The sequence below is a fragment of the Caenorhabditis elegans genome, chromosome II (genome assembly GCF_000002985.6).
Source record: "Caenorhabditis elegans chromosome II".
Taxonomy (NCBI): Eukaryota; Metazoa; Nematoda; class Chromadorea; order Rhabditida; family Rhabditidae; genus Caenorhabditis; species Caenorhabditis elegans.
In genome coordinates, this window is record NC_003280.10 from 4,279,416 (window position 1) to 4,301,442 (window position 22,027).

Sequence of the window (22,027 nt, forward strand, 5' to 3'; positions counted from 1 at the left end):
AACTCAATAGTTATAAAGGTTTTATTATTATGAAGAAAGATTGAAAGCAATTAAACGTACATATAATATTAAAATTTGGGTTGATTTGTGTCTAGTCGGAGTTCAAGAAAACTGGTGGAGGATGTGTGCCGTCATTGGTGGCCTAAGAATTATGTATGACGTCATTTCTCTCCCACGAGATGCAGCTAGAGAGAACTCAAGCACCCGACATCATCTGGGTTCCGCGGGCCGCTTCAAAAGTATAGCAAGTGGCGGAGCCCGGAAGATGTCGGAAGCTCAAACTAAACACAATTTAAACCCCGATTAATTAACAAATTTCTCAAAATTCAATATTTACACACATTATGCCAAGGAGATCATCATTATCACCATATTACACCGTCTTGTGCTTCTTCACCACTTTCGCTTTTCTCGCCTTCTTTGTATTCTTTGCTAGAAGCCTCTTATAAGCCCAAAGCCTCTTCTTGAAACTATCCAAATCCTTAGCTCTCGGAACAACACATGGTCCACGTGATGGATCGGCGTCTACGATCTTCTCGGGACAATACATACTATTCAGCTTTACAGTATCCCATTTGGTAAGCAGCCCGACACGTTGACCGGCTCCGATATCTGCGTCGTTTCTTGCTGGGCAGTAGGGAGTGAGCCGGAACTTTTCACGAGCCCAAAGGGGTACTGTAATGCTCTCCGGGTCGAATGGCCAGGTTAGTTGGATTGGGTTGTAGTCCGGAGTTCCGAGGTTTGGAATTCCGCCTCTGGAATTTTGTGGGGTTTTTTGGCTTAGTTTTTTGAAAATCAGTTAATTTTAATTTTTGTGGATATTCACGGAAAATTTAAAAATTTAATCACATAATAACAGCAACCACCACGTGGCCGCGAGCGAGAAAAAATCGGCCACCGGTTTGTTGTTTGTGGCCGACTTTTTTCCAGTTCTATCGAGCTATTTATAAGGAAAAAAAAATAGACAAATTCTGAAAGCCAGCCGCCTTTTTTGTAAATTTCCGAAAATCGGTGGCCGAGTTTTCTTCTTTTTTTTTCTAGGCCACGTAGCAAAAACTGCCGTTTTTCTCCAATTTTTTCTTTGAAAAATCAATTAAAAATGTAATACTTTTTTTTCGAAATTTCTCAAAAAATGTCTCACCCGATAGCCTGAACATAAGACACCGCATCAGGTCGATACAACTCCCTCTGCAATCCCATAAATCTGACCAACTGATCCATAACCAAACCCCTCGAATTATTAAAATTACTAGTAACAAATGAGGATTGTGCAACATAAAGAATCGTTCTATCCACTAATCCCTCAACAACTGCATCCGAATATGCAGCAAATTTCCCTGATTTTCGAATCAAAACATGTGGGGAATTTGCATCCCATCGATCGGCATGATACCATGGTTTGTAGGCTTGTTCTTCGAATTTCACGCAGGTACGTCGCCCGATTTGAGCGAATGCGTCTCGGAGAACATTCTTCTCGAAATCGGTTAGGCTCGGCCAGAAATACACTTTTTGAACCGGTTTTCGGAGAGTTCGATCTTCGAAATCTACTGCGTCGATTCCATTCGCACTTTTCGTTCCGACAGCGAACGCCTGCAAAATAGGTATCAGGAAAATCGAAAAACTCAAATTTTTAGTTTTCAAAAAATTACTTGAAATTTTAGTTTTTTTTTTGTTGTTAAAATGAAGATTTTAACATTGAAAAAAAAAACATATCCTTCCTGTGCCTACACGGTGGCCTACGCCTACCTTGTGCCTGGTCTAAACCGTCTATGCGTACTTTGAGCATAAACTGGGGCCTACTACGCCTGCAACGTGCCTACACCTATTACCTACGCTTACCTTGTGCCTGATATACGCCTACCTAGTGCCTACACTGTCACCTACGCCAGCCTAGTGCCTTCACGGTAGTCTATGCGTATCTTGTGCCTACACTATTACCTACACCTATCGTCTGCCTGGCTTACGCTTGACTTGTGCCTAGACCGTGACCTACGCCTACTTTGTTCCTAGTCTAAACCTGATGTGCACCTGACATACGCAAGTTTTACGCCTACACTGTCACCTACAACTTTCGCATTCCTGATCTACGCCTACCATGCATTTACGGCGACCTACGGATGCCTAGTGCCTACACGGTGATTTACTACGCCTGGTTTATGCCTACGGGTTTACCTACACCTTACGTTTGCCTACTTGAAAATCAACGCCTACCCTTTGCCTACCCGGAGACCTATGCCTTCCTTGTGCCTACAGATTTGCCTATGCCTGTCATGTACCTACGCCTACGCCAGGACGCCTACAAAATCCCCCACCGTACCTTTGCTCTCTTACAGTTGCTCTTCTTGACACCAACAGCCGTCGACGTGGCGAGACCAAAAACAATGGAAAAGCTGACAAGTATCAGTATCCGCATGCCTTCTCTTTCGATATATCAACTGATAATAGAGAAAATAGACAAAAGATTTGATGGGGATGAAGGCTAATGAGGTCAAATGAAATCGAAAAGTGGTGGCTGGTAGTTGCCTGGTTTGGTTGGAATGAAGCTTCTTCTTCTTCTTCCCGAGAGATGGGCGGTCTTCTCGTTTTTCTCTTCCCAAATCTGTTTTGGTCGTTGTTTTATAAATGTATATGTATGGATGAAGTTTGGCGAAAAAAAAAAGAAAGGCGGGAAATCAATTATTATGCCTCTCCTGCTTCAAGTGTTTCTCTATACACTTCACCACCACCACCACACCTATAAAATGTTTCAATTAAAAAACAACCTAATAATATAATGTTGTTCGGCTTTTCAGCGTGATGATGATCCGCTTTTAATTTATATATAGTGTGGAATAATGTAATAGCAGCAGCAGCACACAATTTGGCTGGGGGGCAATAAATTGGATTCGGGTAGATCGGGGGGGGGGGGGGGGGAGGTAAATACAATACATAGAGAGAGACAGAGAAAATACGCAAAAACATAATTTTAAAAGTTTCAGTTGAACTGAGAGAGAGAGAAGGATTTGGTCAGGAAATACGATTAAGCGACCCGTAGTTTTACATTGAAAAAAGTTGTTAAAAAGGGTCTCGAGGGGAGAAAAAGGGAAAAGAAACAAAGTTTAGAATGGTGATAAATACGATTATATAGCACAGAATAAATAAATGCATGTATATATTTAGATAGTATAGTAGTAATTACAGATCGGGGAATCGCGTCGGATCCTCACGATACGACGTCGGGATCGTGAACATTTTGTCCTGAATGTCATTTGTGAACTGGAACTTTTGGAATGTGACTTTAGCGGCGATTGTGGCGAGAAGTGGGATTTCTGAAATGTTTTTCAATATTTTTTATTTTATAAAATGGTTTTTTTTTCATAATTTTTGATTTCCAAAGTTTTTGAAATTATTGAAAACTGGCAGATTGCCAAAACTTTCGACTGCCGAAAAATTTAAGATTAATATTTTTTAGTGTTTTCAGAGAAACTGGGTAAATTGAAAAGTTTCAAAAATATAAATTTTTTTTTTATCGGAAAAATGTAGATTCACAACAATTATGTTGATTTTGATAGTTTTAAAATTGGAACATTATCATTTTTCGACTAGTTTATTGAGTTTTAAAAAATAAAAAAAATCTTGAAAACCGGCATTTTTAGTTTTACAGTTTTTGAATGCATTTTTAATTTTTTTCTGAATGTTCAGTGAAAAATCAAAAAATCAAAAAAACCAAAAATTTTCGATTTTTATGGAAAATCAGGATTTTATTCAAAAATTTAAGATTTTTTAAAATTGAAATTCAAGTTTCTTGAATAAAAATTTCAATATTTTTTATTCAAAAACTAAAGCTTTTTATAAAAACATTTAATAAAAAATCAAGATTTTTTTAAAATAAAAATTTCTGATTTTGTAAAACTAACAATTCAAGATTTTTTTAATTCAAAATTTTCTTATTGAACAAATTTAAGATTTTCTATAGAGATATGCCGATTTTGATACTTTTTGTTGAAAAAAATTCCTGAAAAATTATACATTTTGCGCAGAATTTTATAGTTCTTTGATTATATGTTCAATTTTTAATTTATTTGAAAAAAATTTTGGTGAAAAATATTTTCACTGCTGAAAAACTGCAAAATAAATAAAATAAAAAATTATCGAAAAATTGTTGATTTTTCAATTTTCCAGTTGAATTTTTTTTTCAACTTAAAATTTAAAATTTTCGGTATTTTTAAACAAAAAATTGAAAGTTTGGCACCAAAATCAATAATTTTTGGCAAACAAAAAACTGCCGCTTTTCTCTCGGGGAGTACACGAATTGGGTCAGCTACAGTAACCCAACTCTCAAAACTCACCAACACAAACAGGGAATCCGGGCGGTAATCTCGCCGAGCAGAATCTTCTCAGCTTATCCAAATGTTTGAACGGAGCAACAACTTCCAATAAATCAACGAGTACATCAACTGATAACGGGAATTCTTCACTCATCCCAACAAGAGCCTTAAACTGTTTTTCATTCGTCTTCACAATTTGTGGTCGACCCATTTGTGGTGGGGCTCCTGGAGCAGCTCCAGAATATTCTTCCCATGTTGTTGGAAGACGTCCCGGTGGGGGTAGCGATTTTCGGTGTTGGAGGCTCTGCAAAAACGACGATTTCAGTATTAAAGTTTAGATAAATATTCAATTTTTTTGCGATTGTTACATTTTTCATACTGATTTTTAAAAAAGCTAGTATCGAAAAATCGAAAATTTTCGTTTTTTTTTCTCGTAAACTAGCTTAACATTTTGGAAGTTTTTAAACTTTTTAAAAAAGATTTTCCGGATAATCGAAAAATTTTCATTCAGAAATTCAGAGAAAAAAAACCACAAAAGAAAATCAAAAAAAAATTTAAAATCCCTCCAAAAAAGAGCTACCAATCAGCGTCTTCAAAAAAAGGCAAAAAATTTTTTTTTTAAATCACGATTCTTTTCGTTTTTATTTTGTGATTTTCTGAATATGAGACTATTTTGAATGAAAATTTAATTTTTTCGTTAATTTCTAATTTTTAATTTAAAAAAACCGACCAATCAGCGTTTTCGAACTCCGCCCAATCCATCTAATTGGTTGGAAAGTGGGCGGAGCGAATCGATGATTGGTCGGGGAAGGCTCTCATTTTAAAAGTTGAATTTTTCACGATTTCTCGTTTTTATTTTCTGATTAAAAATATGATCTTTCAGCATACTTTAAATTTCAGTAATTTTCCAAATAAAATGTTTTATTAAAAAAATTTAAAAAAAGGATTTTGCTTCGAATAACTCCAAAAAAAATCTAAAATTCAGAAAAAAAACCGACCAATCAGCGTCTTAGAACTCCGCCCACTGCATCTGATTGGTTGGAAAGTGGGCGGAGCGAATCGCTGATTGGTCTGGGAATTTTGGAGGGAACTTAGCAAAAAAAGTGAAAAATCACGATTTTTTTCGTTTTTTTGTGGATTTTCTGAATTTGAGACTATTCTGGATTAAAATTTAGAATGTTTTGTTCATTACTTATTAAAAAAAAAAAAAAAAAAAAAAAAAAAACCAGCCAATCAGCGTTCTCGAGCTCCGCCCACTCCACCTGATTGCTTGGAAAGTGGGCGGAGCAAATCGCTGATTGGTCGGCGAGTTTTGAAGGGAATTCAACAGAAAAAATTGAAAAATCACGATTTTTTTGGTTTTTATTTTGTGTTTTTTCTGAATTCGAAAATGTTTTATAAGCTCTTTTGGCGAAATTTCGGGGGGTTTTTTTTTTCAAACTTCAGCATTTTTTTCAAAAAAAAATAATAACCCACCGAAAACTCATCATCATTAACCGTATGTCCACTGGTCAAACTGTGCAAAATTGATTTATTCTTCTTAACATCATCACTTGTCAAGTGTTCCCTACGTTTCCGCGTCGTTAATTTCAACCCTTCAACACTATAAAAATTGACAGGAAAATCGCCCATTTGTTCTTCTCTTGCATGTTTGAATACCCATCCCGAGTAGGCTTGTTTGAAACCGACGGTTTTCGTTGACATGTGTGCATTTACGATATCTGTTGACATTAGTACATCCACTTCTTCATCAATTTCAGCTTCGGATTCTTCCCGTCGTCCACGCTGAAAAAACATACTCATTTTTCACCTTATAATTTTTTTTTTGGCGGGAAATTCAAATTTTCTGAGAAATTATTTCAAGCCGAGAGAGATTGAAATTCCATATCACATTTAATGGAGAAATAACTAAAAACTTGATTTATTTTAATTTAAAAATGTAGTAGCGCCACGCCTATGGTACCACAATGACCAAATATCATAGTAAAAAAATTTGAAATAAATGTTCTAAAATCTCTAAAAATGCTCCTGATACCGAATATCGCAGTGAAAAAATTCAAAAAATTACCCTGATTTTATATTAATTTTTAAAATTCGAAAATCCATTGGTTACCTAGTGTTAAATTCAAACGACACATTTATTTTGCATGAAAACCGTGCCGCAGGTGTGGATTTACGAGATGAATATTTTTCATCTATTCTAGATAATTTAATTTTCATACCAATTTTTCCGATTTTTCTCGTTTTTTCGTTGTTTTACTGCAAAACTTTTACATTGTAATTTTTCTTGTGATATTCTTTAATTTTTGACTTTTTATTGATGAAAACAAATAAAATTACATGAAATATTTTCTTTACTGAAAATAAAATATTTCATGCACTTTTTTTTGCTTTCATTAATAAATTATAGAATTTCACAAGAATTTCAATGTAAAAGTTTTACAGTAAAACAACGAAAAATAAGAAAAATCGGAAAAATTGGTATGAAAATTAAATTATCTAGAATAGATGAAAAATATTCATCTCGTAAATCCACACCTGCGGCACGGTTTTCATGCAAAATAAATGTGTCGTTTGAATTTAACACTAGGTAACCAATGGATTTTCGAATTTTAAAAATTAATATAAAATCAGGGTAATTTTTTGAATTTTTTCACTGCGATATTCGGTATCAGGGGCTTAGATTGGGCCGATAGAAAAATTTTGGAAAAAATTTAAAGATCAAAAAAAATACATTTTCTTTCACTCTCTCGGTTTGAAAATGGTTATTTCCTAAGCTTTTTATTTTATTTTTCACTTGAAAAAAATTATTTTTTTTAATTCAAAAAAATGAAAATGCGAGTATTAACCTGAAAAACTTTAGTCTTATTATCCATCACAACGAGTTGCTCGCCAGGCGGTGCATCCACATTGAACAAAAAAGTGATATCTCCACGTTCCCAATTCCTTTCACTAAAATCCGCGAGCGTTGTGTCCATTCTCAAAAGATTTCCCTTTTTATAAATTAGACAAACATCTGATGGAAGTATTCTTGATAATAGTGGAATCCATGATTGAAAGTCCCATTTGAATTCCATATAAAAATCGCCGAGATCTTGAAACATTTTCATCAGATGCGGTTTTCCACGTGACATTTTTTCGTTTGTCTGCGTTTTCAGCTTTCGCAGCATTTCGGTTACTGTAATTATGAAGAATTTGGGGAAAATTAAATTTTGGTATTTTTTATTAATTTTACGCCTCAAAATAATCAAAATTTTGCCTGAAATTCAGAAAAACCACAAAAACGGAAAAAAAATCATTTAAAAAGTCGATTTTCCTTCCAATTTTGGCTAATTTCCCCACCGATCAGCGTCTTCGAACTCCGCCCACTGGTTCTGATTGGTTCAAAAGTGGGCGGAGCGAATCGCTGATTGGTCGCAATTCTCATTTTGGAGGGAATTGAAAAATCACGCTTTTTAAGTGGGGTTTTATATATTTTTTGTGAATTTTTTCGTATTTCTTTTTGTGGATTTCTGAATTTCAGACAAATTCTGAGTTTTTGAAGCGAAATTCTCATTTTTCAAATTTTTCCGTTTTTTTTCTTTTTTAAAATTTATTATGACAATGTTATAGAATTTTAATTTTTTAAATGTTTCCTGAATTTTTTTCCAAAAATGTAATTTTTTTTCCAAATATTTTCGATATCAAAAATTTCAAATATATTACAAATTGCAATCTAAAATCGTAATTTTTCAAAATTTCTGATAAAAAATATTCGTTAAATTTTGAAAAAACCATATTTTTGGAAAAAAAAATGAAATTCGTCCTTTTCCGAAATATTCATTTTTCGTTATACATTTTTTGAAATTAACTATTAAAAAATTTAAATTTTTTTTGACAAAAAAATCAATGTTTTATGAATACTACTTAAAACTTTTGAATACACTTTTTAAAAAATTTCAAAGATTTTTATACTGATTTTTGAAATAATCAATGATTGAAATTATATATCTTTTTTTTCGATATTACTAAATTAAAAAAAAATTCTAAAAATAAAATCCTACATTTTTTACTACTTTAGGCAACTTTATAACTTGGAAAAAATGCCAAAAAATTTTTTGTTCCAAAATTTTCAAAATTTCAAAAAACTTACTAATCTGCCGATCCCCATAGCTAACAGACTCCATCAACGGATTCCATCCATCAATATTCTTAATTCTGACAGGCGCATTATTGGCCAATAAAATGGCTATAGCCTCTCGATGTCCCAACATCGTCGCAATATGTAATGCCGTATTTCCGTGTGTATCCTTTTCCGATAGACTTCGACCGGCTCTCAGCAATTGCACTATCGAATGTGTATCGTTAAAGAATGCGGCTTTATGTAGGGGATAGGCTTCATGGTCGAGACGTGCTGCCATTCGTTGGCCTATTATCCACGCGTCTTCTGTTCGAAATTTCGATGACATCATGACGGATGTGGTAGAGGACCAGATGGAGAAGAGGTCCTGAGAAATATTAAATATTAAAGAAAATACTTTAGAATATGAATTTGATACAAGAGAATTCGCAAGACGAATAGAGAAATATCAATTGATTTTTTTAACGAATTGAGCAATATATTCTCTTGTAATTTTTACGGGACACTGACACCTTTGGTCCTGACAAAAATCGGATATTATAGAATATTCATTCCAATACAGTAGAGTTCAGATGAAGAAAGGAGCAAAAAATATTCGATTTGTATAAATAAAAAGGCTTTCTAGAACTATTTTGGTATTATTAGATTGCGTATTTCGTATTTGTATAAGACGTTTAAATCAGGAGTGGCCAATAATTTTCGGCAAATATTCCGGCAAAATCGGCAAATAAATGTTCATTTGGTAATTGACGAACTATCGAATAAAACGAATTTCATAATGTTAAAACAAACATTTTCAATCTTAGCTTCAAGCTTTGAACAAGAAAAAAGTCACATTTTCAATAACTACCCAGTGAATAATGACATTCTAACAAGAAAAAAAATAAACGGATTAAGTGGAGACGCAGACAACAAAAAAGGTGTGAATGTCAAGACTCATTTGTCTTTTCTTGATGAAAACTTCTGATAACAAAAAAGAACAACTGATAACAGGATTAGGAATATATATGATTAATTTGATTTAAATGGCACAATGTGTCAGATGGGTGTAGAAAAATTGGATTACCTATCAAATTATCTGGAAATCTGCGGGTTTTTCTGAAAATTTCAAAAAATTTGGTGTTTTTTTCTGATCAAAATGGATGAAGTTTAGCGCAACTTTTAATTTTTATGTGAATCAGAGTGGGCGGCAATTTTTTTGTCGGCAAATTCGAAAAATTGCCGGTTTGCCGATTTACCGGAAATTGTCATTTTCGGCGAATTGCCGATTCAAAATGGTGTAGGAACATTCAGAGGATGCGTACAATTTTGCCGATTAAAATTAAAACTCTGAAATTTCCAAAAAAAAAACAAAGAGGCTTTGACGAAAAATTTCGGCAATTTGGCATATTGTCTGTTTGGCGGTTTAAAGGAAATTCCCAATTCTGGTAATTTGCCGGTTTGCCGGAAATTCTGATTCCGGCAATTTTACGATTTGCCGAAAAAAACGTTTGCCACCCACCCCTGGCGAAGACTTTTTTTTTTAGAAAATCACAATTTCAATTCTCTAGATTTTACTATTACCACCTCACCATAAAACTAGGTACAAAAAAATTTGGCACTCTGCCAACACAATTTCCCGTATCAATTTCTATGATATAACCTTCACATAGAGGAAATCAGATCAAAACGAGTGAAAAAGTGTGAAAGAGATACATGCGCATCACCGCGCCTAGAAGGGATATGAGATGGCCAAAAAAACTAAAAAGAAAAAAGTAAATTGCAAAAAGTCGATGCATTTCAAGGTGGAACTCGAGTAGAAAATGTCATGGAACGGAGGTAAAGGAAGAGAATTTTCTAGGCTAAGCTATGCTACTCATAAATTTGACTTTTTACAAAAACTGCCATGTTTTTGGGAATTGGGAAGTGTATAAAATGTATAAAATATACTTTCTATTTTAAATTTTTTGCGCAATTTCTGGTTTACACATCAATTTTTTACTTATAGTTAGTTAAGCTTTTTCTGTAGATGTTTACCCAAATTTTGCAAAAAAAATCGGCAAACCGGCAAATTGTCGGAATTAACAATTTCCGGCAAATCGGAAAATTGCCGGAATTCACAATTTCAAGCAAATCGGCAAACCGGCACCTTGCCGAAAATGAAAATTTCCGGCAAATAGACAATATGCCTAAAATGAAAATTTCCGACAAATCAGCAAACCGACAAAATACCGGAATTTAAAAGTTCCGGCAAATCGGCAAATTGGCAATATGCCGAAAATGAAAATTTCCGGAAAATCAGCAAATCGGCAAGTTGCCGGAGTTAACAATTTCCGGCAAATTGCCGGAATTCACAATTTCCGGCAAATTTGCAAACCGGCAAATTGCCGGAATTGACAATTTCTGGAAAATCGGCAAACCGGCAAATTGCCGGAATTAACAATTTTCGGCAAATTGGCGAATTGCCGAAATTTACAATTTCCGGCAAATCGACAAACCAGCGAATTGTCGGAATTGAAAATTTCCGGCAAATCCTTGAGAGCGGAATTTTCGACATTTTTTCTTCAGAAATTAAGTAGAATATAAGGTTTCAACTACATTTTCCGATAATTTTCGGAGTCATTTTAACTCAAAACGCAAACATTTTTTCGAAGAGCTAACAACTGAAATCACCTCCAGCCTTAAAAGGTCTTCTCTCCTCGTAAAACTTTGCCTAGCCTAGTTTTCTATTGAATATGCCCAGAGAAGAAGACTTTCGAATGACATAAAAGTCATAGAAGCGACGACGAGGAAACCCATCAATTATTCAAAATTATAATACCAAGAGAGGTGCGTTCATTGAATATATTGTGTTGGAAGGAAGGAGAGGGAAGCCAAATATTTGTATGTGTTCATTTTTTGAATGATCAAATATGTAAGCACACAACAATAAATCGAATCAACGATAATTTCCCCTTTTTTTGGCCATTTTCAGTGTGTTCTCGATAGGATTTTTGGAATAATCCGATCGTAATTTGGCATGCCACACATACACACATAGAATTACCTTTCACTTTTCGACTGGGAGGGTTATTATTTTTGGGTTTATGTTGAAAATTATGTTTAATATAGGAATTCCGAGGTACAGCCATTACATGGCCGTAATAAGCAAAAAAAACTCGGTCATCCTCAAAAAAAAATAGCTGTCGTTTTTTTTTTGGTTTTTTTAAATGTTTTTTTGGTCTAAAAATTGGGTTTTTTCGGGATTTTTTTTGGTTTTTTTTGTTGCAAAAATGGGTTGTTTTTTTTCTAATTTTTATTTAAAAAAAATTTTAAAGACATAAATTCGAAATTTAATTGTTACTTTTTCGGATTTTCGGAAATAATTTTAGTAAAAAAATTTTTAAAGATTTTTTTGGGTTTTTTTTTTGCAAAAATGATTTAAAAAAACATTTTTTAGTAAAAAATACAAAAACTCGAAAAGTTTTTTTTTTTTTTGGTTTTTTTTGTTGAAAAAAATTGTATTTTTGGAGAAAAAAATCACGAAAAATTTGAAAACAGTATTTTTAAACATTTCTTCTGGATAAAAAATTTTGTGTTTTTTTTAGGAAAAAAAAAGGTTTTTTTGGATAAAATTAATTTAAAATTTTTTTTTTCTATGTCAAAAACGGATTTTTTTGTTATTTTTTTCGGTTTAAAAAAAATTCAAAATTGTTTATTTTTGGGTTTATTCTTTTTATTTTTTATTTGGAAAAATTAGATTTTTTGGAAAAAAAATTCACAAAAATTGTTTCGAATGAAAAAAGTTTTTTTAAAAGTTTGTTTCATAGAAAATTCAGTTTTTTTTTGGAAAAAAAGGTTTTTTAGTTTAAAAAAAACAGAAAAATTCGAAAAAAATTTTGTTTTGAAATATTTTTAAAATTTCCTCTAAAAAGGTACTGAACCAAATTTTCGACATGAAAAAAAGTGGTCTACAGTAGTAAAAAAATGCATCCAACCAACAAACTCAACGCCACAAAAATTTGTTGGGCAAAACCGAAAAACCCAAACACAAATGTCCACTCAAAAACCAGATTTAGGAGCACACACACACACGCACACATAGAAAATGCCAAAACAATTTCCAAAATCTCAGTAGCGTCAGCACATGCAAACGAACCGAAATTGACCGGAAAACGAGTGAGCAAGAGAGAGAAGGCTAACACAATTCCGAAAAACAGCTTCCGACTGCAAAAGAATCGAAAAAAAAAACGGAAAGACCGCCACCGCCGCCTCACGCAATGCCAAAAAGTGTTATACTGCAACCATATACACACCCATATTTTTTTTTGAATGTTTTCTTCTTCTTCTTCTTCATCAACGCTTTTTTTTTGGTCTTCGGAACGAGACAACGAGACGTAGATATCATAGAAGAATGTGAAATAAGTACTACGGTTTTCAAGTAGAGAGAACAAAATTAATTGTTGCTGCTGCTGCCGTTGACGAAGAGGGGAACGAGAATTAATGAGTGGGTGGTGAACCACTTTTCTTGTAGTGGAAACTGGAATTTTCAGACAGAAAATAAGCTTCCAAGAATGTTTCACCAATTTCAATTTGGGTTTCGTCGATTTTCAGAACTTTCATATTCCAAAAAAAACCGAGAAAAAATTGGTGTCTTTGAGAACGTGACCATTCAGCGAAACTACGTGGTGTCAGAGTGACTCATTACGGGTTGATCTACGTAGATCTACAAAAAATGCGGGAGTTGAGATGCAGAGTTCCCAACTGATTTCGCATGGTTAGGAGTGTGCTGACGTCACATTTTTTTGGACAAAAAATTCCCGCATTTTTTGTAGATCAAACCGTGATCGGACAGCCTGGCACCATGTGAGTCTATGGAGTTGTGGGAAGAGCCGGGAATTGGAATCTACAGCTCACTGAAATCGTACTAGGGGGTACTGTAGCTGCAAAAGTTTCGGTCGTGCCGAGACCTACAAAACTTCGAATTTTCGAAATACGGTACCCATTACACCGACTTTCACGTGCATGAAGTGCGGAAAATTGGGTACCGTAGCTGAAAAAATTCGGTGGCGACGAGACCTGGAAAATTTCGATTATTCCAATTTTCACGAAAGTTAACGCCGTGTAATGTTTTCAGAGTTTGGCAAGTTTTTTCAGTCAAAAACACTTCAAATTTACGGCAAGAAATCAGTCAGAAACTTGAAATCTCGAGGGTTACGGTAGCCCCAAAAGTACGCAAAATGCGAATACCGTAACCTGTCACACCGAATTTCACGCAATTTTGAGCTAAAGCTCATTGTCTTCTACATTGTCTTCATATAAAAATATCATTAAAAAAAAAACCACAAGATTCTGTATTTGCAGATTTCCACAGCTACAGTAACCCGGAGAAAGAAAACTCAAAAAGTGAAGCTTTTCGACTTAAACTCTCAAGTTCACTTTATTTTTTTGAGAGAGCTTCCGCGAATGCGAATTAACCACCTCAACAGCTGCTCAACGGAAAGTTTAAAGCTTGATGTTCGTCATAATAATGAGCAACAGCTGTGCGGAGAGCACAAATCAGAGGGAAAAACCGAAAATTCGAAAAATTCCAAGACTCCATATCAAACGAGTTGATAGAAGAAGTCGGTGGGAAAATATTCGAACGAAAAGTAGGGGAAAATGATGGAAAAATAATATGTTTACTTTTCGCCTCTGCGCCATTTTCCATCAAAAAATGGCTTTGCTGAACCATTAAATGGCAGGAGAGAGAGCAGGGGGAGAAAAGAGAGCAGCAGCAAACAGAAACCCGAGAATTCAAGAGTCTCTAGGTTCCCAATTTCATTTTGTGAGAAGAGTTCAGCAGAAGAAATACATGATCAGCTGGTGGTGCTAATTAGAAGGACGGGGTACTCTCTCTCTGTGAGGTGTCACTTTTAGTTGGAAATTTCCAACAAAAAAACTGACAAGGGAAAGGACAAACTTCTATCAAAATTCAGTGACATTTGATTTATATGAAAATCGAGTTATTTTCTAGTTTAAAAAAATTGGGAGAACGCTCCAAATTCAACTTTCAGACAATTTTTGAGCGTTCTCCCTATTGTTTTAACTAGAAGAAACGGCAATTTTCAAATGAATCCTATGTTTTTTCTATAATCTATCACTGAATTCTAATGAAAAATATTGTAGAATTTCTGGCCGGCAATTGCCAAAAACCGAGTTTTATGGGTTGGGCACACTGTAATTGGCCTGTAATTTGGGTGAGAATTTCACAATTTTTTGTTGATGCACCGGAAGGAGAATGATTCACACTTTACTGATGGACTGTACATCTGATCATCACTTGGAGAGACCGAAATGTTCACTTTTTTTGTGTTTTTTGTTCGATTGCACCATGTGTTTTCCAATAAAAATTAGTGTAAAAATATGGAAAAATCAAGTAATTTTCTATATTTTGACACTAATTTTTAGTCTAACAACATGGTGCAATCGACCAATTTCATCAATTTTCCACGTTTCTCCCCCACCAGATACGCCGTTCAATCGATTTCCCATAGCCCTCTCAAATGACCTTAACCTAGTCTCCGTTTCTTCTATATCAATATTCGAAATCTCTGATTCCCGTGGAAAAATCTTTATCTATCTATCTTCTCCTAGATGTATACATGTTTCTGTATGGTCAAGTCCTCCACTTTTTGTTGGATTTTTGGGATTTGAACAGCTTTTTGCTTTGAATTTTTTGTCTTGTAGGCTAAAAAATCTTGAAAATTTATAAAATTGAAATACCATTTTTGATAGTTAATTGAAATAAGTCAAAAAAAAATATTTTTTCCGAAATTTTTACCCAAAAGCTTTGCCAAACGTTTTATTGTGCTATTTTTCAAAATTTTAGCCTTCAAAACGAAATTTTTTCAAACTAATACTAGTGAAAAAGGAGAATTTTGCAATTTTTGTTGTCGAAATCCCGCATTTTATTACTCATTTGCGAAATTTTGCGCTAAAACTACGGTACCTGGTTTCGACACGACAATTGTTAAATACAAACGGATATGCGCCTTTAAAGAGTAGTGTAGTTTTCAACTTTTGTTGTTGCGGATTTTTTCAAAATCGATTTTTCATTGTTTTTTTCTTTGAAAATATATATCAAAAATTATGAAAAATCGATTTAAAAATAATACCACAGCAACGAAAGTTTAGAAAATACAGTACTTTTTAAAGGCGCACACTCGTCTGTAGCTTACAAAAAAAATTGTCGTTTCGAGACCGGGTACCGTATTTCTTGCGCGACGAAATTACTCGATAATTCTCAACTGAATTCCAGGATGGTCTATACCCCGAAAAACGTGGTTATCACCGGCGGATGTGGCTTCATCGGTTCGAACTTTGTCAACTACATTCACGATGCTTGGCCGACGTGTAATTTTGTGAACATCGACAAGCTCATTCTGAACAGTGACACTCAGAATGTGGCAGAGTCGGTGAGAAATTCCCCACGGTACAAGTTGGTACTCACTGATATCAAGAATGAGGCGGCGATTCTCAACGTTTTTGAGCAGAATGAGGTATGGATTGGAGAGCTTCTTCTAAATGAGACCTGTGCTCATTTGAAAGAGCACATTTTGGATAGGTCACTATAAAAAATTTAGCAAGCACTTTGAACTAGAAAAATGTCTCCAGATGTGGATTTTTGCCAGCTTTTGATGATTTTCAGAGTTTAGAGGTGGACAAACATTCTGAAAGCTTTTTGGAATTTTTAAGAAATTTCCAAAAAGTATTCAGAACGTTTACCTACCTCTAAACAGCCAAAAAATCATCGAAAGCTGGCAAAAATCCACAGTTGGAGAAATTTTTTTTCTAGTTCAAGGTGCTCCCCAGCTCCTAAATTTTTTGTAGTTACCAATCTAAACGATCCTATTTCATATGACACAATGACCATCTTTAAATGCTAAAATTCAGATCGATACCGTAATCCATTTCGCCGCTGACTGTACTTCTACTCGGTGCTACAATGAGACCGCTGAAGCCGTTCAGAACAATGTTCTATCGTTCATCCAATTCTTGGAAACTGTTAGAACCTACGGAAAGATCAAACGATTCGTTCACATCAGTACAGACGAGGTTTACGGGGACTCTGATCTCTCGGAGAATGAACAAGGAAAAGTGGAATTCTCTCGACTTGTTCCAGGAAATCCGTATGCTGCCACTAAAATCGCCGGAGAGGCCTACGTCCGTGCCTACCAAACTCAGTACAACCTTCCAATTGTGACTGCCCGGATGAACAATATCTATGGGCCAAACCAGTGGGATGTCAAGGTGGTTCCAAGATTTATTGAGATTGCAAAGGTCCGTGGGGAATACACAATTCAAGGAAGCGGCAAGCAACTTCGCTCTTGGCTTTTTGTGGACGATGCTAGTGCAGGATTGAAGGCAGTTTGTGAGAAAGGAGAACTCCACGAGATTTACAATTTGGGGACTTATTACGAGAAAAATGTTGCTGATCTAGCGAAAACGATTCAAGAAGAAGTTGATCTACAACTCGGAAGAGCCCACGAGCCACCAAAATACAAATCGATTCCCGATCGTCCGTACAATGATCTTCGCTATTTGATAAGTATCGAGAAGGCGAAAAATGATCTCGGCTGGGAGCCAACGACCTCGTTTGATGATGGAATGCGTCACACTGTTGCGTCGGCACTTAAGGAACATAAACATGTGAAGATGCACGTGGCAATCTATGGAGGAAAGGGATATGTTGGTCAGGAGTTGCAGCACGTGCTCAATGATAGACACATTCCATACGTGTTGGCAACGAAAAAAGTCGGATTTGATAGTGATGAAGAGGTAGGAGGAGAGGATGGAAAAATGTGGTTTTGCTGAATTGAAAATTTCCGGCAAATCGGCAAAACTGAACATTTCCGGCAAAACGGCAAATTGTCAAAATTGAAAATTTCCGGCAAATCCGCAATATGCCGAAATTGGAAAACGCCGGCAAAACGCAAAAGCCAAAATTGAAAACTTCCGGCAAAATGGCAAGTTGCCAAATTTGAAAATTTCCGGCAAGACGGCAATATGCCAAAATTAAAAAATTCCGGCAAAACGGCAAATTGCCAAAATTTAAAAAATCCGGCAGAACGGCAAACTTCCGGGAAAACGGCAAATTGCCAAATATGGAAATTTCCGGGAAAACGGCAAATTGCCAAAATTAAAAAATTCCGGCAAATCGGCAAAATGGCAAATTAAAAAATTCCGGGAAAACGGCAATTTTTTTTTCGAGCGTTAAACTACCATAAAATGGAAAATATTAAACTTTTCCAGGTTGAAAGAGAACTTGCCCTTCTTGGAGTGACCCACGTGATCTGCGTGACTGGAAGAACCCATGGGCCCGGCTGCAATACTATTGAATACCTCGAGGGTAGAGCTGATAAGGTTTTCATTAACGTCAGGGATAATATGTATAGGTAGGTGGTCGAGAAAACTGATAGTAGGCACCTGTGCCGGTAATGAAAAGTACCGGCAAATCGGCAAACCGGCAATTTGCTGAGAATGCAAATTCCCGGCAAATCGGCAATTTGCTGGAATCGAAAATTACCGGCAAATTCGCTTTTTTCCAGCGCAACAATTTTGGCGCACATGTGTCGAAAATTGGGGCTGCACTATACGTACATTGGCACTGGTTACATGTTTGCTTATGATAAGGAACACCCGATTGGAGGCGCTGAGTTCAAAGAGGAAGGTTTGTGGGAAAAATATAATTTTTATAGTTTTAAAGGAGAATGCCGCAATTGAAAATTTCTGGCAAATCGGCACATTGCCGGAATTGAAAACTTCTGGCAAACCGTCAATTTGCCGGAATCGAAAATTACCGGCAAATCGGCAAATTGCCGGAATTTAAAATTACCGGCTAATCGGCAAATTGCCGGAATCGAAAACTTCTGGCAAATCGTCAAATTGTCGGAGTTAAAACTTCTGGCAAATCGGCAAATTGCCGGAATTGAAAATTTCTGGCAAATCGGTGAATCGACAAACCGGCAATTTGCCGGAATCGAAAATTTCTGGCAAATCGTCAAACTGTCGGAATTGAAAATTTCTGGCAAATTGGCATATTGCCGAAAATGTTCGGCAAATTGTGGTTTTGAACTTTTTTTTTGGAAATTTCAAAATTTCCAGTTCAATCGGCAAAATTGTACGCATACTAGGAATGTTCCTACATCTATTTTGAAATTTTTGAAAAAAAAATTCCGGCAAATTGGCAAACCGGAAATTTGCAGAGGATCAAAATTTCCGGCAAATCGGCAAACTGCCGGAATTGAAAATATCTGGCAAATCGCCAAACCGGAAATTTGCCGGAAATTTTTCAAATTCCGGCAAATCGGCAATATGCCGGAATCGAAAATTTCCTGCAGATCGGCAAACTGGCAAATTGGCAAACCGGCAATTGCCGCCAAACCCCTGATTACGACCAAATTTCTGTCATTCCCAGCAATTTTTGACTCTCCTCCACCAAAAATCTTTGCGGAAAAATGTTGCTTTCAGACGAGCCGACATTCTTTGGTTCCGCTTATTCTGTTGTCAAAGGATTCACCGACAGACAAATGAACTATTTCAATCAAAATGTGAGTTGAAAAAGTGAAAAAGTGTTAGATAAGAATTATTTCATAAATTCTTTTTTTTTTTTGAAGGGCTGGGAAAACCTCAATGTACGAATAACGCTTCCACTCAGTTTGGACTTGGAACAACCACGAAACTTGTTATCAAAAATCATCAAATACAAGGAATTATTTGATATTCCAGTGTCACTGACCATCCTTCCAGATTGTATGAATGCAATGTGCAATTTGATGGAACAACGAAGCGGTGGAACTCTGAACTTGGTCAATCCGGAGCCAATTAGTCTTTACGAAGTTGTGAAGATTTATAAGGAGATTGTCGACGAGACTGTCAATCCTACATCAATTGGAGTGGAAACTGAACGTGCTCAACATCTTCTGGCAACCAAGGGAAATTGCGCATTGGACACTGAAAAACTGCAGTCCTTGGCGCCGGTTTTGTCGGCGAAACAAAGTCTTATTAAGCACTTCAGCGAAATGACTAGTGCTGCTAAATAATATAATTTATAACAATTTTTTTGGAATGTTTTTTTTAAATTTAACTAATGAACGATTTAAAGGTGGAGAAAAATGCTTATTTTAAGCTGAAATATTCAAAATTTGCTAATTTTCGTTTTTATTTGATTATCATCCTTATATAAATATTTCGGTAATTTTCGAAATTTATTGCGTGTTTTTTCCGTCGATCGAGCAAAATTGAACTTGAATCAGCGAATAAACGCGTAAAAACTGCTTAAATATGGATTAAAAAGTGATAATTGAATAAAAATTGAGATTTTAAATAGCTGAAAAAGAATAAAGCCTGAGGCGTCTAGAGGAAAACACGAGGAAAAAACAAGGAAAAACCGAGCAAAATCGAGATGAAAGGAATCGAAAAAGAAATCGGCGCTAAATTTCAAGAGGAAAACACAAAAAAAACACAAAAATATTGTTTGTTTTGGACTAACAGGTGCAAATAGAAAAAAAAACGAAGAAAAATAAATAAAACCAAGAAAAAAGTGGTGTAGATTTACGGCGCGATTGCCTAGAATCCGACACGCTGCGTACTCCGCTCGGAGAAGGTCTCGCAGGGAAGAGACGACGCGGGGGAGATTTACGATATTTTTTTCGATGATGTGCGAATTTGTTTTCGTTTGTTTTGACTGTTTCTCTGTGTTTTTTGCAGATATTTTCCATATTTTCGCACAATTTTTAAGTAAAGTTATATTTAAACCGTCAAATCCATGATTTTCACTCCAAAAATCCTAATAATTTCGTCATTTACAGAGAAAATGCTACGCACAGTGTCGCTGGCATGCTCAACGGCGAATTTGTGTAAGAACACCAAACCAGTCTGGACGCTGGCATCAGCCGCACGGTTTTCAGACAAAAATAAAGGGTTTGTGCTTTAATCTTTATTTTAATTCGATTCTTAATATTTAAAATTTAAAATTTTCAGTGACGACCTGGAGACGGATTTGCAGAAGGATTTGAAGAAGTTGAACGAAATTCTGAAAACTGGAATCACGGAGACCGAGACGACGAGCAGCCCGAAAGAACCGCCGGTCGACAAGAATTTCATGAATTTCCGAAAACAAGCCGAGCAAGAAGCCTTTCAGCGGAGCAGCATTTTCAACTGGAAAACCGTTCTTGGAACATTTGCAGTCGGCGGAACATGCCTTGCCGCTCTATTTTACATCAAGAAAATCCGTCTGGATGAGAGGGAAAAACACCGAAAACAGACGGCAGGAAAAGCGAGAATCGGTGGAGAATGGGAATTGATGAATACAGACGGGAAAATGGAAGGATCTCAGGAACTACGTGGAAATTGGCTTCTGATGTACTTTGGATTCACAAATTGCCCGGATATTTGCCCTGATGAGATTGAGAAAATGGTGAAAGTCGTGGAAATTATCGAGGCAAAGAAGGACGCGACGCCGATCGTTCCCGTATTCATTTCAGTAGATCCTGAGCGAGATTCTGTTGCTCGAGTGAAAGAATATTGCTCCGAGTTCTCCAACAAGCTACGTGGATTCACTGGAACCACAGAGCAAGTTAATAAAGTTGCGAAAACGTTCAGAGTATATCATAGCCAGGGACCCAGGACAAATAAGCAAGAAGATGATTATATTGTAGATCACACGGTTATTATGTACCTAATTGGTGAGATTTTTAGATTTTTAGTATAAAAATTGGATAAAAACTCAAATTATTTAATTTTCCAGACCCCTCTGGCCAATTCCACGATTATTACGGACAAAATCGAAAAGCTGAGGAGATCGCCAACGTTATTGAAATGAAAGTTCTCAAATACCAAGCCCAGAACCGGAAATCGTTATTGAATTTGTTCTAGATTTTTTTACGTGTATTTTTTTTTGTTTTTTTTTCTGTTTAGGTAGCTATCTTCCATCTTTTTGTTGTAATTTTCAGCTCGGTTAGATTTTTTTTGTTTATTTAAAGAAAACCATTGCTCAGCTTAATTTTATTGAACTTTTTTTTTTGATTTTCAAGGCGTTCGATTGCTTTAATACCTTTTACGATTGAATTTCCTCACCATTTTTGCTCCAAAATGCCAGAAAAACCTAATTTCTCGTAGAGATTTTCAAAAATTGCGAAAAAAAAGCTAAAATCTCGAATTTTACCAGTTTTTAATCAATTTTCTCTGATATTTTACGGATTTTTTGATACTTTTTTTGCGTTTATGGTTCAAAAAATGGAATAAACGATCAAATTTGCAATTAATGGAAAAATTGGAATAAAAATCAATTTCTGACCAAATAAATTGAGAAAGTATAAGATTTTAGCTGAAATGAGCTATTTTTCACCGATTTTTGCAAATATTTAGCTCCTCACTACAAGAAAAACGATAAGATTATGCAATTATAGGATACTCTGTAAAAAAAACCATTCAGACCGTTTTTGGACGAGCAAAATGAAAAATTCGAAAATTTAGCGGAATTTGGCTTTTCTGAGACAATTTTTTAAAGAAAAATATTTACAAAAGTCTTAAATTCAGGAAATCCACAAAAAAAAGCACGAAAAATAATCGCAAATGAAAAAAAATTCAAATAAAAACT

The 22,027-nt window shown here is 35.4% G+C and overlaps 4 protein-coding genes and 2 non-coding genes across 7 annotated transcripts; 3 read left to right on the top strand and 3 right to left on the bottom strand.

Annotated features, from left to right (window-relative positions):
- Nucleotides 1-8: 8 nt before the first annotated feature.
- C01F1.5 (Peptidase M12A domain-containing protein) lies at nt 9-2,430 on the bottom strand. Its single transcript, NM_062351.3, has 3 exons — nt 2,318-2,430; nt 1,142-1,590; nt 9-755 (listed from the first exon to the last, which is right to left on the bottom strand). Exons 1-3 carry the CDS (start codon nt 2,411-2,413, stop codon nt 374-376), a joined length of 927 nt encoding a protein of 308 aa, NP_494752.1. The 5' UTR covers nt 2,414-2,430; the 3' UTR covers nt 9-373.
- Nucleotides 2,431-2,766: 336 nt separating this feature from the next.
- Nucleotides 2,767-8,796, bottom strand: C01F1.6 (Ankyrin repeat domain-containing protein). Its single transcript, NM_062352.9, has 5 exons — nt 8,440-8,796; nt 7,157-7,485; nt 5,784-6,092; nt 4,329-4,611; nt 2,767-3,308 (listed from the first exon to the last, which is right to left on the bottom strand). The coding sequence occupies exons 1-5, from the start codon at nt 8,753-8,755 to the stop codon at nt 3,175-3,177; spliced, it is 1,371 nt and encodes a 456-aa protein (NP_494753.3). The 5' UTR covers nt 8,756-8,796; the 3' UTR covers nt 2,767-3,174.
- Nucleotides 8,797-15,685: 6,889 nt separating this feature from the next.
- On the top strand, nt 15,686-19,535 carry rml-4 (the record flags this gene model as incomplete). 2 transcript variants are annotated; one of them, NM_001047262.6, is made up of 6 exons in its annotated part: nt 15,686-15,926; nt 16,321-17,205; nt 17,680-17,822; nt 17,976-18,097; nt 18,898-18,977; nt 19,044-19,535. In NM_001047262.6, 6 exons carry the CDS (start codon nt 15,687-15,689, stop codon nt 19,467-19,469), a joined length of 1,896 nt encoding a protein of 631 aa, NP_001040727.1. The 2 variants fall into 2 exon arrangements, with proteins under 2 accessions (NP_001040727.1, NP_001040728.1); NM_001047263.4 differs by lacking the exons at nt 15,686-15,926; nt 16,321-17,205; nt 17,680-17,822; nt 17,976-18,097 and having other exon boundaries at nt 18,957-18,977; nt 19,044-19,469.
- Nucleotides 15,927-16,181, bottom strand: C01F1.8. Its single transcript, NR_050987.1, has one exon. It is a non-coding gene; the product is annotated as an Unclassified non-coding RNA C01F1.8 (non-coding RNA).
- Nucleotides 16,050-16,175, top strand: C01F1.7. The gene has a single exon (NR_050988.1). It is a non-coding gene; the product is annotated as an Unclassified non-coding RNA C01F1.7 (non-coding RNA).
- Nucleotides 19,536-20,237: 702 nt separating the features above from the next.
- sco-1 (Thioredoxin domain-containing protein) lies at nt 20,238-21,430 on the top strand. Its single transcript, NM_062354.7, has 3 exons — nt 20,238-20,349; nt 20,410-21,113; nt 21,176-21,430. The coding sequence occupies exons 1-3, from the start codon at nt 20,243-20,245 to the stop codon at nt 21,301-21,303; spliced, it is 939 nt and encodes a 312-aa protein (NP_494755.1). The 5' UTR covers nt 20,238-20,242; the 3' UTR covers nt 21,304-21,430.
- The last annotated feature ends 597 nt before the right edge of the window (nt 21,431-22,027 follow it).

Excerpts from the sequence above, each read along its gene's own strand:
- sco-1 (NM_062354.7), top strand. The coding sequence starts at position 20,243 with ATGCTACGCACAGTGTCGCTGGCATGCTCAACGGCGAATTTGTGTAAG. Across the intron at positions 20,350-20,409 it reads TTTTCAGACAAAAATAAAGG|TGACGACCTGGAGACGGATT; the intron begins GTTTGTGCTTTA and ends TAAAATTTTCAG. Across the intron at positions 21,114-21,175 it reads GGTTATTATGTACCTAATTG|ACCCCTCTGGCCAATTCCAC; the intron begins GTGAGATTTTTA and ends TTAATTTTCCAG.
- C01F1.5 (NM_062351.3), bottom strand. The coding sequence starts at position 2,413 with ATGCGGATACTGATACTTGTCAGCTTTTCCATTGTTTTTGGTCTCGCC. Across the intron at positions 1,591-2,317 it reads GCAACTGTAAGAGAGCAAAG|GCGTTCGCTGTCGGAACGAA; the intron begins GTACGGTGGGGG and ends CCTATTTTGCAG. Across the intron at positions 756-1,141 it reads TCTTATGTTCAGGCTATCGG|AGGCGGAATTCCAAACCTCG; the intron begins GTGAGACATTTT and ends ACAAAATTCCAG.
- C01F1.6 (NM_062352.9), bottom strand. The coding sequence starts at position 8,755 with ATGTCATCGAAATTTCGAACAGAAGACGCGTGGATAATAGGCCAACGA. Across the intron at positions 6,093-7,156 it reads ATAAGACTAAAGTTTTTCAG|CGTGGACGACGGGAAGAATC; the intron begins GTTAATACTCGC and ends ATGTTTTTTCAG. Across the intron at positions 4,612-5,783 it reads TTAATGATGATGAGTTTTCG|AGCCTCCAACACCGAAAATC; the intron begins GTGGGTTATTAT and ends TCGTTTTTGCAG.